Genomic DNA, 20,282 nt, shown 5'->3' on the forward strand with positions numbered 1-20,282 from the left:
TAGCAGCAGCGTGCACTCGATTAAACGGGGAAGAAGCGAAGCGAGTCCTTCCGAAAGTCGCGCGCAGAATGAAGCGATCACGGAAGAGTGATCGGGGCGTGGTGTCGCGCGATCGGGGCCGCGGTAGAGCCCGGCATTCCTATGACATTCCTATAATCCCGAATTCGTGTCCCGGGGAGAGCGTGGCGTCGACAGCGGAGGAACCGGTTTTCGCCGCCGCACAGATTGGGCGAGCGTGCCGTGCGTACGTGCGTGCGTGCGTGCATGCGTGCGTGCGATCGGAACGAAAACTCGGCGCGGATTCGGCGTTACGACGCGCCTTGCCTAGGCCAGAGATATCGCGCGCGATGACCATACATGTTCATCCCGGACGACCGGCACCATACGGAGCGTCCCACATACTCGGGCTGCCATCCGTCGCGATGGCGGTGCGTCGCGCCGAGGCCGTCGCGGCAACGGTATCGGGAGCGTCTCATTAAGGATTCAGCGTGTCCTTTAGCTCGCGCCGGTTTCGCGCGAGTCTGACGACGAACCGGGCCGTCACCGGACGCCCGCGTGTCACGCCGCGGCACGAAACCACGTGACACCGAGGTGGAGTCGCCGACGACTCGGGCAGTTTCCGGAAGAGCGTCGCGGAAGTTACGCGCGCGAGGGAAGATTAATTAACGGGACGAATTTTACCTGGCGGCTTATTAACAGCCGCTCGTTTCCTCGCGGGGGATTGGCAACTTCATCCGCCGGGACGTTACCTAACCGCACGTGTTGCAATGGAAAAGCGATGAAGAGATCGTTGCTGCTTATTAGGCCTGTCTCCGACCGTCGGTTCTGACTTGGTTCAATCTTTCTCCCGGCGCGCACCGCGCGTTTACGTATAATAATTATTTTAGAACCGCGCCGCATGTGGCGCAGGAACACCGGTCGAAATGAGATATGACTCGTGCACGTTTCTACATCGAGATGCATCGGTCTCTCCCGAGTGTCTCGTCTTAATACACCCAAGGGGATAACGCGAGACACCTCGTGAATTCGTTTACGCAACTTGTACGCAAGCGAACTTCGATCGTTTATCTTACAATTAGTAAAATTTATATCGAAGGTGTTAATTTGTACCAAGCAAGCTATTCTCACTGTACGTTGCGCAACCCATTCATGGAAGCCTGGCCTATTACGGAAAGCGAGATCGCGGTTGTGCAACGAGGATCTCGGATCGCGAAGTAAATAGCGCTTATCCTTGACACTGGTGCTCCATTAATATTCAGATTACCTGGAACAGTCGCGTTATTTACGTTTCTCGCTGGATATGACTGGTCTCGCGTCAAATCTAATAATCTCAAGAGACAAATTTTCTCAGGGACGAAAGAGAACAGAGTTCGTAGAAATCCGTTTACCGCGTGAAGAGTCTATAGAGACTATTTGGCATTATATATTTTGTGCACTTTCTTTAACCCCTTCATTTTATCCGTTTTAACGTCAGATCGTATTTCTGGGGTTTAGCCATGGTGGAAAGATATAAGGTGAGGCAATCCTCGTGACGAGTTTCGTTTCGTTCTGCGCATCCCAGGTTTGGTGGGGGATCCGCACAGTTTCCGCCATCTTTTTTTCGATAACACGTTTCGATAACCATGGTTAGTAAAAGTTGTTTACTTCAAGCGTTATTTGAAAACTGTCATTGTGATTGAATAATAAATATGGATATATGTATATTGAAGGGTAATTCAATATTCAATTTTTCTAGTTTTTTTAAGGCAATTTCCGATGTTCTCGCGCAATATTCTATTATGCAGGAATAAAAGCTTGGTGAAGAGCATCGTCAAGTCTCTTGGCGCGACAGAGACGGAGCTGAACGCGTCGAGACGGACGACTCGCGTTGTGGGGGCACGGGCGTGCGGACGGTGAATCTTCTCCGTGGAATAATAAGAGTAATCATTTTTCAGTAATTGTGCCTTTGAGAGATTTTCCTATCCATTCCTATTTGTTTGAATTTCCTAGTTAAGTATAATACTGTTCAAATAGACCGCTAGTAATGGCCGAAACTGTGCGGCGTTCTCTATTGGCTGATCCCAAACTGAAACTCATGATGCGCATTGCCTCACCTTATTTCTTTCCACCATGGGTTTAGCTTTGTACGAGGTGGAAACAGCTGAGGGCATTGTGGTGTACAGATTTGCGGCATTACTGGGCATTATTAGGCATTTTTTGGGCATTAGTTTGGGCCTCTAGGTCTTGCTCGGGCATTATAAATATATAAGATAAAATAAAATAATGAGATAAAGTAATGCCCACTGGGCATTGACGGACATTGGTGTACAAGATTTTGGTCAGCGGTTTCCCCCTCGGTTCTGTATCTTGCACTATAGTGAAAATGTTAAAAATGAACAGCTTCGTCTCTTTCCAACCTTCCCCTAAAAACGAGGCGTAGCTCACTTTTAGCATTTTCACTATATTGCAAGATACAGAATTGACCACCTGACGTAGATACCTTTCGTGCCAGCAGGTATTTCTATTATTTCCAGCCTCGTAACGTGTGGCACAAAAACAACTTTGTTGGACGATTGCTTCGCCAATCGTCGGTGGATTAATATCTTCATTAAACTCGGCCTCATGGCCGAACAGCTTAAGTAGTTGTCACAAGCGGTCACTCACACACACAAATTAGGTCACCGAATCCTTGGACTATAACAATTATTACCTGGGACCGTCATGGAATCGCGTGCGGGGAATTGATATAGTAATCATCTCGGCGTGATGCGAGCGCCGCGTAATAGATATGGATGATAATCCAAATACGTCATATTTATTTGCGTATGTGTGCGCGTAAGTGGAAACACAGCGATGCGAGTATAATGGCGAGGATAAATAACAACTTTTTCTCGTCGATACACGTCATCGATGTAATTGTAATTAATGGCTCGTACACTAGGATGCCTTTCCACGTGAATTTATGACACGTATCGACACATCTATACATTTTGCATACATGGGAAATGTAGAAGAAAGTTCTCTGTCATTAGATGGGATTCTAATGTGAGATAATAGGTTTTCAACGTCCACATTCAATCACGAATCTTTTTCCCAACGATTACACGATCTAACAATCAATCTTCCACAGATTTTATCCTAAGGGCGATGAATTATTTCACGGTGGAACCAACGGACGACGCCTATTAATTTAGCAGAAACTCCGCTGTCTCGTATTAAGAGCCTATCTCATAATAGGGGACTTTTCTCTACTTTTACATCTCATCATATCCTCATGTTGTAATTTCATTAGATGAACGCAGCGTACCAGTGCTATTGCTTGTAATTAACAAACACCGGGAGAAAAAATAACAAACGTATGCTGCTCCGACATGAGAATTAATATTTTTGAATAAAACGAAAGAGCACAATTTGATTAAATTTGATAAATACATTTTGTTTCCCTATTTGTAAAACGAAATAGCTTGGTTCAAATTGTTTAAAAATAAATACCGCGAACTTGGTCTGTAATAAATTTTAAATAAATTTCCAAATCGAAGTCTTAATAGAGTCCCGGTTCTGATCGTTATTGTAGGATCAAAAGTTACGAAAATATCGAGGAAAATATAGCAGCCTATCTCATAATAGAAGATTTTCTTCTATATGTGTTCTACGTGTACTTAAATTCATGGCGAAGGCATCAGTGATTCTAGTGTACATTCGATAATTCCAACCTCCTCGTACGATAATTCCTCTTAAATCTTTCTTTGAGATGCGTCCAGATTATTCTTCGTATGACGTTTCAAAGACGCTTATTTGGTACGTTGTGCCCAAAATATTCAAACTGCAATAATTTCACAGCACGTTTGCTTAAATATAAAAGTAAGCTAAAAAATCTGTCGGCATCATCTTTATTTAACACGAACAAAATATCTCGGCAAAAGCGAGACGAGGAGAATGCGCAGGTGTCGTAAGTTATGCCGTTAATAATTTCCTATTTAATCCTCCACGTGTTTCCCAACTGATTTCTTAACGCGCCACGTTGTGTCTTCACATTTTCAACGTCCCTTCCTTTCCATTATGGCCTAGAGAATTACATTACGCGGTATATATAGAGTTGCATTTCCAGAAAGAAACTCGCTTGACGTCCGGTCTTATCACTTCCGGCCTCGCCTCTTCTCGCTTACGTACGACGTGCAACAGGGAGTCGCGTCGAAGCATTCGTGTCAAGGAAGAAGAAAGACAATTCACGCAAAATTCACCTTGCACTCTTTTAATAAAACCGTGATTCTATATTTATCGCGGTCGCGGTGGGATGAGCCATATATTTTTCTCTGGCTCCATTGTAAATATCGTTTTAAGAGCCTCTTTTCGTAAGACGAAAAGCCGGCAACAGAAATTACGTGAGCCTCACGTTGGAAAGTCTGATTCTAGATAAGCGAATTATCGCGAATCTTTATCTTGTTAATCATCGTTTCGGGAAATCAGCATAGACATATTTCGATAAAACAGTTTAAGTGATTCAGAGGTAAAAGGTACATTAAAAAAAAAAACGCGTCGAAAGTGCCGGTGCGATGAATCGTAACTCGAACAGTAATGGTTCGGTAAACTGTAAACACGCCCCTTTTCCTGTTGTATCAGGAAGCAGCTCCGGGTCCATCCGGTCGTTGCGGAAACCTGCGATTGGATCGATTTCATCGTCATCGGGATGAAAGAGCTGAACTCGCAATTAAATTTCGAATTTCTCGTTTCGAATTCGTCGACTAGTTTTCACTCGACCGCACGCTTTTCAGACGCAGTACTGAATACACGAAAAGTACAGCGCGATTGTCCCTTCGTGTATCTGCGTCAATTGATATTCACTGGCAATCACATTGGTACGTTTAACTTTCTGAAATTGCAGACATTCGCCAAGATGCGGGGGGGGGGGAGATACTTTTCGCGTATTACGGTTTGCGACGAGTATTTCTGCAAACGTACGCGGAGAGAATTTTCTCTTGAAGTTTATCCCGAAAGTCATACGAACGTGGAATTTCGAAGAACTTTATGATGGGAGTTTTTGTGGAAATTTTACCATACATTTTACTAGTAAAATCGAGGGGTAAACCGCTGACCAAGATCACGTGCACCAATGCCTACTAATGCCCAGTGTGCTTACTTCATCTTATTATCTTATTTATCTTGTTTTGTCTTATTTGATCTTATTTCATCTCATTTTATCTTTGTAATGCCCTAGCAAGGCCTAATGCCCAACAAATGCCTAGTAATGCCTAGTAATGCCCAGTAATGCCGCAAATCTGTACACTACAATGCCCTCTCAGCGGTTTACCCCTCAAACAAAATGTAGGAGAAAGTCCTCTATTATGAGATACGTTTCTAATATCAGATAGCAGGTTTTCAACGCCCAAATTCAATCGCAAATCTTTTTTCGCAACTACACAATTTAACAGTGAATTTTCCACTAAACAGATTTCACTCCGAAGACGATAAATTCATGGTGGAATCAACCAATGATGCCCATTAATTTAGCAGAAACCCCGCTATCTCATATTAGGATCCTATCTCATAATAGGGGACTTTCCTCTATATTAAGTATTAATAGTAAAATATATGGTAAAATTTCAGAAAAAAACTCTCATAAAATTCCTCGAAATACCGTGTTGTCCCACGATTACACGATTTTCCGGACAAACTTTGAAAGAAAATTCTCTCCGCGTAGAACTCGCGCCGGCCGAGGCTGCAATTGTCCTTCCCTCCCATCCATTTTTTGCTCTCTCCGATTAAAACACTTTCGCACGATACTACGTGCGTAATGCGCCGACCCACTTGAAGGGGTTAATTTCGGTCAGGGTGACGCTCGTACGTTACTCTCGTCGTGCGGATAATCGACCCTCATTAGCGGTGGGAAGCCGTCGTGTGAAAAGTGTTGCTGCGCGAGTTCCAACGTGCGGGACGATGCCTGGACTAGCGTAGATGCTAATGACGTTACGAAATTTGGGAACGATCCTGACCGTTATCCGTTATCTCGGCGGAGCGATCTGTTTCGCGGCTCGAGGAAACAAAACTAACAAAGTCACGAATCGATCCCTACACTGAAAAAAATTTCTGGTTGAATATGGACGAATCAGATAATTCCTTTAGGATTTACCAGAATTCCTGTAATCCTACAGAAATTCTGGTAAATCCTAAAGGAATTCTGGTAAATCCTAAAGGAATTATCTGATTCGTCCATATTCAACCAGAAATTTTTTTCAGTGTACGGAGCCCGTTACTTTCACGCTCGTGTAATACAGGAAAAAAAATGTTATTTTGCGGTAGCCAACGTTAATGACTGCAACAATACGCTCGCGTAACTCCAGTACGTCGTAAGTGCTGCTGTTTAGCGCGCCGTGATACTTTTAGCGAATTTGGTTGCCTGCACTAGTGCGCACCGAGCGAACACCTAGAGCTTGTTAAGAGTCAATTCTTATATTTAACTTTGTCTTCAATACATGTTCAAAGAGTATTTAGTGAAAAAGTAATTAGTGAACGTGCTGTACGGATCATTTTACTGGCCAAGAAGTCTTTCAAGGGGTATTTAAAATGATCCTCAAATATAAGAATTGGCTGCAAACGAGCCTTAGTGCGCAACGAGTCCACACTAAGGCTTGTTTATAGTCCATTCTTATATGTAACTTTGTCTTAAATACATGTTCAAAGAGTATTTAGCCGAAAAGTGATTAGTGCAGGTGCTGTACGGATCATTTACTGGCTACGAAATTTATCAACAGGTATTTAAAATAATTCTCCAATATAAGAATTGACTGTAAACGAGCCTTAGTGCGCACGGAGTTCACACTAAGGCTTGTTTATGGTCAGTTCTTATATGTAACTTTGTCTTAAATACATGTTCAAAGAGTATTTAGCCGAAAAGTGATTAGTGCAGGTGCTGTACGGATCATTTACTGGCTACGAAATTTTTCAACAGGTATTTAAAATAATTCTCCAATATAAGAATTGACTGTAAACGAACCTTAGCGCGTGCTGATTGTGCACTAGTGCGAGCAACCGAATTCGTTATTTGCGATTCGCTATTTGCGATTCGAAAGTTTGCGTGCTGCTCTTGCGTTCGACAATTAAACGAGCATCAAGATCAAAGCCACGCTAGCTGACAATGAGACGTGAATCTAGTTGATAAGCTTCAATTAGACGCCGGCAGTTTGTATGATACAACTGAAATCTACGACTGTTAATGTATATCCGAAGTACTTTTGCCAGATTAACAAGGTTTTGTTAAATAGAAAAAACGTTTCTTGCGGTCTCTATTAAAAACTGTAATTACATGGTGGTGAAACAAACATCACGCCTCAAGTGATAATTATGCGTATTTAGAAACGTGACGTATAGAGTCTCATTTTGAACGGCGGTAATTTCCTGACAGCGGAAGCTGCTCGTTTTCTCTAAGAGGTCATTCTTCTTGATCGCACTTTGAGGACAGATGCGCGCGCGGTCCTCAGCCTCTCCTCTCGCGGCGGAGACCGATCGCTCGGGGATATCGCGAATTCCGATCGCCCACGTCGAACCAAAGCCCCCTTGCCGCGGATTATGCAATCGCTGTCGCATTGTCAAGGGGCGGCGGGGAAAGGGGGGGACTACCCTCGTTCCATTATGTCCCGCGTGGCGAGTAGGCAGGCGCGCGTATATCGCGCATAAGTTATGCACCGCGCGGGAATTGCGCGCGGCGCGGCTTGGTGCGCAAGGACAGGGCGCGCCTCGCGGTGCCCGGCGCCGCTCGAGACGAGACGAGAGGAGAAAGACGAACGAAAGCTCTGCGTTTCGGGAAACGGGAGAGGGAGTGACCGAGAGGAGACGAGACGCGAACCTCGCGTTTTCGCATACATACGTAATCGGACACGCACCTGACAGCGTACGGTCCGCGCATTCTTCGGCTCGATGTTTAATTCGCAGGCCGTCTAACGTTAGGAATGTTCGCCAGAGGCGCGGAAATTCTTAGCGGATCTCTTTCCCCTATTTTGTTTCGACGGTTTTCGATGGTCCCTGTATAGGTAGGCATTCTTGCGAAACTTGCGGGGCAAATTTTGAAAGGCACGCTCGATAGAATTTGAAATCGGGGATATTGATTTGTGGCCCATCCACCTGTTGTTACCATACGCTTCGCTTTAGAAATATATGAGATTTTCGAGAATTTTGCTTGATAAAACCGCTCGTTGGCCGACCGCCAACGTAAATTCACGCGCGGGAAACGTTCGTTTCGATCGCGAATGTGTTTTTTTACAGCCCGCAACTTCCGGCGTCTATTTCTAGAAGAAGTTGTAGTGTCGTTTATGAAATCGGCAATATCGCGTCGCTTTATCGACTCGTAACAATAACACCGTGACCAGGTTCAGATTATCTTTACAGATTTTTCGATGCAAAATTTTTTCATGATTCACACAGGATTAATCGGCGCATGAATCAGCTTTCACGGCGAAATGTAGATAACTAACAATAATAAAGTACAATATATCTTTATGCGGAAATATTGATTCATAAGTACTTGAATGAGCTGGCGATAATCTTTTTGAACTCTTACAATCTTGAAAAATGGTGTGTCTTATCTTCGTTACGCATTGAATGAAACACTTCGAATATTGATAACAGAACAAACGTAACTTATAATACATTTCCATCTACGAGTTTTATACGTATAGATACAGTTTTAATCCAATTCTTAAATTTTTTATTTACAAATAAATTGTGATTAGATTTTATGTTTCCTTTCTACTTGTTTTCCTCATATCTCCTTTCATCATATTTTTCATAACGTGGATCATCAATGCTATTGGAATTTCAAGAAGTACGCAGATTTGTGCTAATTATGACATATGCGCTTTTTATGACATAGTTAATCATGTATTCCATATTTAAAGACGCAACGTTTCACGAGTATGTTCTAATGATTCTCTCTCTCTCTCTCTCTCTCTCTCTCTCTCTCTCTCTCTCTCTCTCTCTCTCTCTGCAATCGTTTCGATACATTCATCAGATTTGTTTGCTGCGAATTGCTGTATATACACGCTCGTGTTAGCAATTGCTGACTATTATTCCATTCCACAATTTTAATGAGCAGACGGTCGCAAAAGATGACGAATCAAATGCGCGTACGGCTAGCAATTGCTACAACTGTGTACGATTCTCGCTCATTATTTTTGCGGCGGCAGTCATAGACCAACATTTTACTTTTATTATTCAGCGTGTATTTATCACGATATTAATACGGTATTTATACATTTAAATATTTTTATTTCAAATTTTTTTAATTTAACTTGAAAGTAATAAATATTCTACGGTATTTGATTAAAGCGAGGAACGTTTTGGTACGTAAGTAGGAAATTTAATTGCCCGAAGAAATAAGTTCTTTCATATTTTGTTTCTTCTTCGATACTCATTTTTATCAGCACCGTATACATAAGTTACTTTAAGTAAAGCTCCAGTAACACTATATCTCTACGTTCATCACAAAATTTTAACACATGGAGATCAGCAAATATATCATTTCACATCCACACAGATAAGCTCGTGTTTATCTTCTAACATTCTTATTTCAAATGCAACGAATACGCTGTCATACTATATTAAATATTAAATTTTGCTGAATAAGTATACTTTTCTTTCCGAGAAGAAGTTACAGTGAAACAAACTTTTATCTCACAGGACTGTTACAATATTGTTCCCAATAATACAATTATGCTATATGTAACAGAAATAATTTATTTGATATACGAAGCGACCCCTTTAAAGGAAAAACAATGACGAGATGAAGAGGATACGATCTAAATTATGAATTTTTTTTAATGAAACGTTTCGAAGTAAATTGCATAATCCTACGAAGCACGCAACATCTTTCTCCCTCGCACGGTCATATGCTATTTGAATTAATTAGTCAATGATGACGGTAACGGACGGACGTGTCCGTCGTAATACGTAGGCTGTAACCGGTGGCCGTTTAGTAACTGCATACAGCCGGTGGATGTGGGTCACTGAGATTTCTCGTCGACGCCGGCGGGCGTTTATCTCTACGCTCCGGCTTCGCATATTGGTGTAATTTCGCTCGTTCCGCGTAACCGAGCAGATCCCCGTGAAAACATACACGTCTTTCTTGGCATCGTACAGACGCGCCATTGTGGGCAATGAATGCAATTTTCTTTCCTCCCCGGGCCTCGTCGATTCTTCCTCGCGATTGTCACAGCGTTAAAAGAGAAACGGACAGTTCGTTCCGACGAATTAAATTACACGTGTACGTAGAGGGCAGCCACCTATTATGAGATAGGCTCCTAATACGAGACAGCGGAGTTTCTGCTAAATTAAACGGGGAAACAAAATGTATTTATCAAATTAAATCAAATTGTGCTCTTTTATTTTATCAAAATTATTGGCTGCGTTCAGCAGAAAAAGCTGCTTTGCAACTGTTGTAAAATTCGTGAATCTGATTGGTGTGGTCTCTTACTCTTGAGTGAATTTAAGTGCATACGCCAATCAGATTCATGCATTTTACAACAGTTGCAAAGCAGCTTTTTCTGCTGAACGTAGCCATTAATTCCCATGTCGAAGCAGCGCACGTTTGTTATTTTTTTCTCCCGGTATTTAATTAAAAGTAAAGCAATGGGATGCTGCGTTCTTCTAATGAAATTAGAATATGAGGCTATGATGAGATGTAAAAGTAAAGGAAAGTCCCGTATTACGAGATAGACTCGTAAAACGAGACAGCGGAGTTTCTGCTGAATTAATAGGCGTCACCCGTTGGTTCCACCATGTATTTATCGCCCGCGGAGTAAAATCTGTTTGGTGGAAAATTGATTATTGGATCGTGCAATCGTTGCGAAAAAAAGATTTGCGATTGAATTTCGGCGTTGAAAATCTATCTCCTATTAGTATCCTACCTCATAATAGAGGGTATTCCTCTATATTTTGAAATGTACGTAAGTAATTTTAAATACTCAGAAGACGATACGCTTATCGCGGCATGAAATTTTATAGTTTGGACGCGTCGCGGTATCCGTTGCATAAGATAACATTTGAAAACAATACCTATACATTACCGTAGATCGCGTTTCTAGTGATCATCGCGCAACTACGCAGATGACCACCGCGGATATATCTTCACGCGTGAATCATGCAACTATGTAGCTTCAACGTGCCTTATTAGAGGAACTCTGGCCGATCCCCCTCACACTTATGCTCGTAGCGCGACTCGAATAGGTATATAACGTCCGATATAACGTATATAATGTGCTCGCATCGCATCGGCCGATGATGATCGCCGAGGAAAATATCCTTCAATACGCGTTGCTATTTTTAGAAGTGAATCGAATATACGAGCCGCCATTTTTCTTGAATCTACGTTGACATTTACGGTGCGTGAGAATAACAACCGATATCGAAAAAGATCGTAGCACTTTTGTGTCATACATGCGACAATTGTCTTACGACGTACGTAAACGAAGCCGAATAATAGGGGAACTTCGAATAGCTGGAGTACTTTTTACAGTTAAAAATCACTTTGCAATCGTTTTATACGACGAAGTGCACTTTCGTTCGTCCCATTCGGGATTAGTTACACGTGGCGAAAATTATGAATTGTTTGTAAATTATTCGTACGCTTGCCGTGAACTGAGTGCTGTAACCGCGCCATTACGTCATGCATCGCATATTTGACGTAATGATTATAACGAGGCACGCGAAGTACAGCCTAATTGCGTCTATTTAAGCTATAGCGCGAAATTAATGAGTAGCGAGTTCAACTACGCGATAACTGTGTTTTACGAAGTATCGCTTTTTCAATTTTATTTTTAGCTCAATAAAATTTGGCGTTATATATGGAGGAAAGTCCTCTATTATGAGATAGCGGGTTTTCAACCTCCAAATTCAATCACAAATCTTTTGACGCAACGATTACACGATCTAACGATTAATTTTCTGCTAAACAGATTTCACTCCCGGGGCAACAAATTCATGATGAAACCAACAGATGACGCCTATCCATTTAGCAGAAACTCCGCTGTCTCGTATTAGGAGCCTATCTCATAATAGGGGACTTTCCTCTACTTTTACGTCTCATCATATCCTCATGTTCTAATTTCATTAGATGAACGCAGCATTGCTATTGCTTTTAATTAAATACCGGGAGAAAAAATAACAAACGTGTACTGCTTCGACATGGGAATTAATAATTTCGATAAAACAAACGGGCACAATTTGGTTTAATTTTATAAATACATTTTGTTTCCCTATTTGTAAGACAAAATAGCTCTGTCCAAACTGTTGAAATACAAATACCGCGAACTTGTTCTGTAATAAAATTTAAATAAATTTCCAAATCGAAGTCCTAATAGAGTCTCAGTTCTGATCGTTGTTGTAGGATCAACAGTCGCGAAAATATCGAGGAAAATATCGGAGGGGAGACTTTTATTAAAGCGGTTTATTAAAAAGTCGTCACGTCACGTAAATCAAAGAGTCATAATTTCTACGATGTTTACTTGTTGCCTCATCTCGAATTTTCTCTTTCGGCGGGGGTAAAGTTTAACGTCTAACGACTCTCGCGAATTGCTGCGTTACTTATATATGGCGTACAGGAACGCACAGTTACGCCGGTTACGCGTTCTTCGCTTTAATGTGTTTTCTAGTCACCCGTGTATATTTAGTGACACGGCAGTCGCTCAAGCCGGTCGCTCGCTCAAAAGGTCAACATTGATCACACCGTCTATAAGCGTGCCGCATTATTGCCGTGCTGAGGACTTAAGAGTAAAGTGCTGTACGGCTAAGGCGCTTACGACTTGGAGCTATAATAAATGGAAGTAGCGGCTGCCGTTGGTAACGGGCCGTGTTCAATAAAAGATTGCACACTTTTCGAGGCGTAAAGCCGTCCCGGAGACGGTTGTGGTAAACGACGGGGAACAATACCGATATTGTAAGATTGCTCTATGTTAGCGTTGCTTGTATGAAGAAAATCATGAAGAAGAGGTGGAGAAATGCTGCATATACTTCCAAGAAATTTCGCGTGATCCCCGGGAAACCGCGCGAAGCCCCTCGCTACGGTTCCAAAGAGAATTTCCTGGTAACCGTATTCGAGGAACGGTCGCCGTTTGATCGATGCCCAGAACCGTTCACGGTTGGATTCGCTCTCGCGTAGTGGGCTGGTTACGCGTTACGAGCCACGAGAATGACGCCGAGAAAAGGGGTTAAGTGCCGATGGAGTTGGACGCTGCGCGACGAAAATATCGAGAATGTGGAGCACGTGAGCCTCGATCCCGAGTTTCAGCGGGAACTGGGCTGCTCGGTCGGCGAGCACGTGTTCCTGGAATATCCTTGGGCGTACGTGTCGCGAGCGGCTGTTTTGAGGCTCGCCAACCGAGCGGGCTCGTCGCTGGAGCCGTACCGAGATAGGATCGAGGCATACAGCGGCGACACCTTCCTCGTGGGCTATTCGTCCAGCGAGCTAATCGGTCGCGATTTCGTCATCTGCTTGACGGACGACGCGAGGTCAGCTGTAACGAGGAGAAACGCCGATATCGGCAAGGAGATCCGGAGCGAAGTCATCCGGAAGATCAGGAAGACCGGCAGGTCCTGGAAGTCCCTCGGAAGCGAGGCGGCGCTAGATGAGGGCTTGGTCCGAAGCACGAGAGAGTTCTTCGAGGTGGAGGTGTGTCTCCCGATCGAGTCTTTAGGCCGGGACCGGAAGCTTCGTGACAGATCCTCGGGAGACTCTTGGGACAGCTATGTGGAGTTAGCTCCGTACGAGAAGTTCGAAAACGTCGAGAAGAAACGTGTCTCCAAGATGATTCAGACGCACTTAGAGCCGCGGGAAATCGAAGCTCAAACTTATCCCGGTTATCCTAAGAACGCCTGGACCCAGTATTCCTACGAGGACACCTCGCAGTTGCAAGCTGATAACGCCGAGTCGGAGGGGCAGGAGAAGGAGACGGAGGAGAAAGAGTCGGCCGAGGGGCGATCCGAGAGAGAGTCCGAGGAGAGGAGGAATACCGAGGGCGGATCGAGAGAGGTGTCGGAGATCGAGGCGGAGCAGAAGCCGGCGGAGAAGAGCCCCCTGGAGCTCTTCTTGGAGGCCCGCGCGCCGGAAATGATCGAGGCCGTGTGTTACAATACGGTCGTGAACGTGCACGTGGACGACATCGAGACGCTGGCGCAGCGCGAGTTCGAAGCGGCCCGGCCGCCGGACGAGATCGGTTGCGCGGAACGCTTCTCCCTTGTCGACTTGCGCTTCACGGCCGGCAAGGTCATCTCCGACGCTTCCTGGCATCCGGGCCTCGTCGAGTACGTGGCCGTCTCTTACGTTGCCGCGACGCCGCGCGGAACCGTTCCAGCAACGTCGAGCGTCGAGCGTGGCGTTGCGTCCAGACCGGAGCCGGCGGTGTTGCTGTGGTCCCTCGCCGATTCCCTTCGGCCTCGGTTGTCATTGTGGTGCCATCCGCAAGTCTACTGCGTCTCCTTCTGTCCGATGAACAGCGACTTCGTGATCGGCGGTTCCGCGTCCGGCCAAGTGGTCGTCTGGAATATTCACGGGCGGATGGAAGATGGAGATGTCGAGGATCGAGCGGACATCAGGCTCGACTTTTGGTCGCAGGACACCGTCTCTGTTACTGACGCGTCCGTGGTGTCCGATCGGGATCACTCGCACGAGCTGCCGATTCACCGAATACAATGGCTTCCCAATAATTATAGGATAGAGCCGTCCGGGAAACTGACTAGACTGTCCACCAGCTCGAGCTGTCAATTCCTGACGATTTCCGAGGACGGCGTCGTCGCCATTTGGGATCTTCTTAGGTACTCGGTTACCTCTCAGCTCAAGCCGAGCGATCGCGAGGATCTTAACGGCGTTTTTCGGCCGACGTATCGCCTGGACGTTCGACCTCCCGAGAACCCATCCTTTACGCCTCTTCAGCTGTGCCTCCCGTCCATCAGTGCTTTTCAACAAGGCGATAGACGTCGTAACGAATTAGATTCCACGGATGTCGACGGCGCGAAGAGATTGTGGATCGGCACGGCACAGGGACATTTTGCTTGCTGCACCTGGGAGGGCCAGGTGTTCGACGTGGAAACGTCCGCTCTGGAGGGGTGCAAACTTGTTAATTGCTCGTCCGCGCACGATGGTCCCGTCGTATCGATTCTCCGATCGCCGCACTTTTCGGACGTCCTGCTGACGATGGGCGGTCGCGTCTTCGCCATTTGGAAGGACGATTATCTGGACCTTCCTCTGTTCAGGCGAAAATCCAATTGCGCGTACACCGCGTGTTGCTGGGGCAATCGGCCGGGGACCTTCCTGATGGGCACTAGTTTGGGCGAGCTTGAGATTTGGGATATCAAGAGGAGGGCACACGAGCCGGTGCTCACGCAGACTATTTCTAGACAGCCGATAACCCTCTTATCGCTTCAGGAGTCGTGTAAACACGGTTCTAAGCTGATCGGCGCCGGCGATTGTAACAGTGCTTTTCGTATTTTTGAGGAGCCAACGGAATTCGAGGATGATACGCTTGAAAGGATGGACTGGTTTGAAGAGTACGTATGGCGAGAGGTGAGAAGGAAGAAAATGTTTTCTTCGTGGCAGAAAGAATTCCTTGAAAATGACGCGACAGTCATCGCTAGGAGGCAAGCGAGAGCGGACGAGGAACATAGATTGAAACTTGAAACGACCAGGCTGAAACTGCACAGAGAACATGAAGAACGATTGAGGTTGGAGGCCGAGGAAGAAGTACGCAAGATGCCGAAATCCAAAGATACACTGTGGAAACTGCGTCAGCAAAAGAGGATGAAGAAGGTCCTTTTAGAGAGGAAGAAATTTCTGCCACGGGAATTGGAGGAAAAGAGACTGCCATTGGTCCGCTTGGCTGAAGAGAGGCATCTAAAGATGATTAAAGCGAAGAGCGAAGCCGTGCTTCGGGATAAGCACTTCGATAACTTTGTGTCTCTCAAATTTCCTGAATATTACGATCTTGTAGAAAAAGACGAGATCCCGGAAGAGAGGCGTGAGACGACGAAGGATGATGAAATGATAGATGTACTTCTGCAAGAGTTTCATAAAATCAGGGATGAGGTGCGAAACACGATAGCGGAGAGGCCATACGTTCCGAAATTTGATTGGGACACTTTTTTGAAGAAGGGAAAGGAAGGTCCGCAAAGCATGAAGAATTTATAAATGCAAATGCAACAGCTTTTCTGAAAGGCACTCTTACTTCTAGAAGAGTGGCTGCCGTTTCAACTTTGATGATAATTTGGGTTGTAAATGTGAGTTGATAAGATAAGATAGTTCAATAAATGCTCAGAAAATTCCTTCGAGCAATGAATTACACATAATTGCAATGCACACAAGTGTATTGAAATCATTGTAAGGAGAGCATTGTGGGCAGAATACGATGAAACATAAAAAAATAATAAGCGTTGATACATGTGCGTGCGAAATAGATTAAATAAGTTAGCGGAATAAATTATATATTCCGTCCAAAATAAAATTAGCCGAACTTGTTCCTCTAATTCTGCAGTAATTAAATTGATTCAGCTACAATACACGAGCAATCTTTTTGTACAACAAAGATATTAAACAAGATTTCTCTTACTGTATAAGCAAAATTTAATTTTTCCCAACTCTTCCCATATCAAATACTTTATTCTCGTCAAGACAAGTGACCGTTTTCTCTTGCCCGATTATATTAACCGAATAATATCTTTTCTAGAGGTTTAATTTCACACTTAAGGGGATGCTGGAGTGGTTTGATTTACCGACAGAGTCGGATACCGTTTTTGCGTTTGTAAATCTTATTATTTGCATTTATGTACAAACTAATACCAGACCCAAGTGTAGAATGCATAGTTGAACATTTTCATATAAAAAACATTGAGGTTTGAAGTCTAATTATTTTCGTTTGTATCTATAATATGACATATTGAGGTTACGTTCCTTGAGGTAAGATTTACAAACCTCCAAAAACTGTATGCGACTCTGTCGGTGAATCAAACCACTCCAGCATCCCCTTAACTCATTTAAACTTTATTAAAGTTAAATGATTTAGCTTTTCGAGATCTTTGGAGAATTGATACATCGTTGTACAGTAATATCTTTTAGATGTAACATATTAAACGAAATTCGAATGTGTGAAAAGGCCACTACAACTGCGTGCAAATACTGATCTATAGTTTGTACGAAAAACTGTTTCTATATAATTGATTTTATGATTGTTAAAGCCCCTCGCTTTAAAATTAGCCGCACAGCGATGCTAATGAAGATGTTTGATGTTTTTCCAGGGTCTGGGCATAATATGTATGGCGTGCGCATCTCCAGCGTACATAGGTGCAACTCATTGGTTTCTGTTCGTCGCGGTGGTGTCTTTCATATCCACACTTATATGGAGCGCCATATACTTCCTATCCCTCCGGGAGGTACTTAAGGTGCCCATCAACTGGATCCTAACTGTAAGTACGCAGTCACGGAAGAAATTGTTCAAACGGAGCGTCATTTAAGTTTCCTCTTGTCCATTATATTTACCGAATGACATCTTTGGAGGTTTAATTTTACATTTAATTCATATCAATTTTATTGGAGAGAAATGATTGAGCTTCTCGAGATCTTCGGAGAATTGACATATTTCGGAAACACGTGACGTTATTAATAATCTACTCGAATTGGTATTTTCGTCAAAAATTTCACTGGAATTACTTCTATCCTTTACAAACGTGTGAATGTGTCTGTCATTAAAATTTTAAGATGTAACACGCGTATATACTTGATTAAAATGATTATGTATTTTTCAGGAACTTCTAAATACGTCTATAAAAACCGTGCTTTACATGATCGCATTCATCGTCCAGTTGTCGGCCTGGAGCGCATACAGAGGTTCATCAGCGAATATCGCTGCTGGGGTGAGGCGGGCTATAATGAGGCTTAAAAAAAAAATTGAAAACGGTAATCGACGATGTTGACTAAAACACAATCGACGTTGCTCACAGGTATTTGGAATCTTCAATACCATCGCATACGCCGCCGGGGCTTATTTCCTCTACGTCGAATGGAAGAGCACTAACACGCAATGAGCACTGTCGGCCTGCAGAGGACAAGCCAGGTACCTGAAGAGCATGCAACAACAACAACAATTGCCGCGACCAGACTCGCGACTTCTCAGCGTCCGTCCAAGAAAATTTTGGCACGATCCCAAGATCGTGCTCGGTAGGAAAGTCAACGCTGGGAGGGACGGCTTGAAACTAGTCCGGCGTGATCCTCCTCAGATCGTGTGTAGCTTAAAAAAAGACTCTGTACCTACGTGCCTTAAGATTAGTTACTTGTCGTGATCGTCGTTAGAGCGAAGCTCGGTGCTACGTCAAGGAGAGTCGACGTAGAAGCGAACGGAGTGCTATGTTCAAGAGATCTGTCTGAAGACTACAATGTTACAGTCACGAAGTCTACGCGAGATCGTGTCATTTTATCGGAAATTGTAACATAGAAGTAATCTAAGAAATGAAATTTACATCGAAATCTCTCTAAACGCGTAAGTTCCGGTAATCTCGGTATAGTTATTTAAATGTTATATATCTAACCTGCTTTGGTTAATAAAGAAATACATCTGTATCTTTAGGTAAAGATAATATAAGCATAAATTCTACTTTGTGGCCGAAAAGATGTACTGTATAATTCAATTTTTCACAAATGTCATCTGTTCTTTTTATTAGTTTATCTCAATTTTGAAACTTTATCATTTTACATAAATTGCGTGTCTTTTATATTAAATATCACACAAATGCTAGGACAATCCCTGTAAAATTACATATGAGACTGGTGTGTCGTTTCGTTTGTATTGCCACTTCGACCCTTCGGCAGACGACAAGATAAATAGTTTTAAGAGACCTTGATATATCAGTGTGCGGTAAGTTTCCGGAGGGCTATCATTGGCTTTCGTACAATTCAGAGACGTGGTGCTTACGGTTTTATAGTCTACAGCTACTTCAGCGGAGTCTAGATGATTTTCGCATTGTAATTACGAGAAACGTTCAATTCGCTTCTGATTATCCCAACGGATTAACTTCTTGTGCAACGGATATAAGTGCGTGAAACGTTATTTTCTAACCGTACCCTTGCGCACTCTCGCGAGATCTTATTTATATACACAAACATATATATATATTTCTTTATACATAATATAATATATGGCATAAGTATATATATATATATACACATATCCTCTCTAGATCGGATACAGTGTAATTTCTTTTTACATTCTCCCCCATTCTCATGTAAATTGTGTACTTGATATGGATTAAGGGAGGCTCTTGTCTCAACGGAATCGGTTATGGATACAGCTTATATCGATCGTTTTTTCGTTATGTTTCTATGACTATGCAGAAGTTTATGTTTAAAAAGTGCTTTTGCGCATTTCTCAACAGCTATTGCCGCGTGATAACACCGACGCGCGACGTGATTAGCTGGAACTACAAGTGGACATTACGTTGGCAATTAAGATTATGCCCACTCTTCTTATTACCACATTCAGCGTTGAGAGGACGCACTCGCTTACTTATCTCTCCCGCTCATTCGTTATTTTCCGCAGTTCAGGTAGCATCGACACTTACGCATTTACCCTCGAAAAATTGTTTATCACAATATTGTTATGTATTCGTTTATATGTAGCACTTGACCCACATCGTAATTGACTTATGTGCGCGCGGTGACATATACAATACATAATATATATATACATATATCTCTGTGTTCGAACATTTTTTTATTTTCAAAGTTTATTTATTTTTAAGATATGAATGCTATATATAAATAAAGTAAAACTAAAGACCACTGTGCGCACAGGTGTTCCTTTACTGCCAAGAGTTTTATCCTGACTGTTTCACGTTTAATTTCTATAATGATTACCGTACAACACATATCATTGCTGCTATATAACGTTGCTAGTTCAATGCAAATTGTAAAGGCATTGTAGATATACATAAATTAGCAAGATATTGCATGACAATATTTCAGAAACTAATTGCAAAAATTCGCAAGTTTTACGTTATCATATGTTTCTATTTATATACAGGGTGTCCTAAAACCACCGGAGGTCCTCTTAATGACAGATTCCTCAGAACATTTCCAGACGAAAATCCTAATACAAAAGTGTCGAGGCTATAATAGTTTTTAAATTAGAAGCGATTATTTTCCACAAATGATAGGGCTGAAATTTCGCGCGCTCAGGAACGGCGAAATGACAAGTGATATAAGTGCTCCTATGAATATCGTTCTTTTTATATCACTTGTCATTTCGCCGTTCCTGAGCGCGCGAAATTTCAGCCCTATC

General features: G+C 43.2%; 2 protein-coding genes and 1 long non-coding RNA gene across 3 annotated transcripts in view; all 3 read left to right on the top strand.

Annotated features, from left to right (window-relative positions):
- Positions 1-2,180, top strand: part of LOC105564438 — a 14,070-nt gene extending 11,890 nt beyond the window's left edge. The window contains exons 2-3 of the long non-coding RNA XR_001009124.1: positions 1,495-1,625; positions 1,736-2,180. This is a non-coding gene — a long non-coding RNA (uncharacterized LOC105564438). The remainder of the gene's footprint in view (positions 1-1,494; positions 1,626-1,735) is intronic.
- Positions 1-19,692, top strand: part of LOC105564439 — a 32,012-nt gene extending 12,320 nt beyond the window's left edge. The window contains exons 2-4 of the mRNA XM_012016795.1: positions 17,248-17,415; positions 17,755-17,862; positions 17,950-19,692. Of these exons, the coding sequence (XP_011872185.1) occupies positions 17,248-17,415; positions 17,755-17,862; positions 17,950-18,033 (360 nt within the window). The 3' untranslated portion in view covers positions 18,034-19,692. The remainder of the gene's footprint in view (positions 1-17,247; positions 17,416-17,754; positions 17,863-17,949) is intronic.
- LOC105564437 (WD repeat-containing protein 63-like) lies at positions 12,005-16,735 on the top strand. The gene has a single exon (XM_012016794.1). It carries the CDS (start codon positions 13,154-13,156, stop codon positions 16,142-16,144), a length of 2,991 nt encoding a protein of 996 aa, XP_011872184.1. The 5' UTR covers positions 12,005-13,153; the 3' UTR covers positions 16,145-16,735.
- Positions 19,693-20,282: the final 590 nt, after the last annotated feature.

Source organism: Vollenhovia emeryi, unplaced genomic scaffold (genome assembly GCF_000949405.1).
Source record: "Vollenhovia emeryi isolate VEMERY1.0 unplaced genomic scaffold, V.emery_V1.0 DF939165.1, whole genome shotgun sequence".
Classification (NCBI taxonomy): domain Eukaryota; kingdom Metazoa; phylum Arthropoda; class Insecta; order Hymenoptera; family Formicidae; genus Vollenhovia; species Vollenhovia emeryi.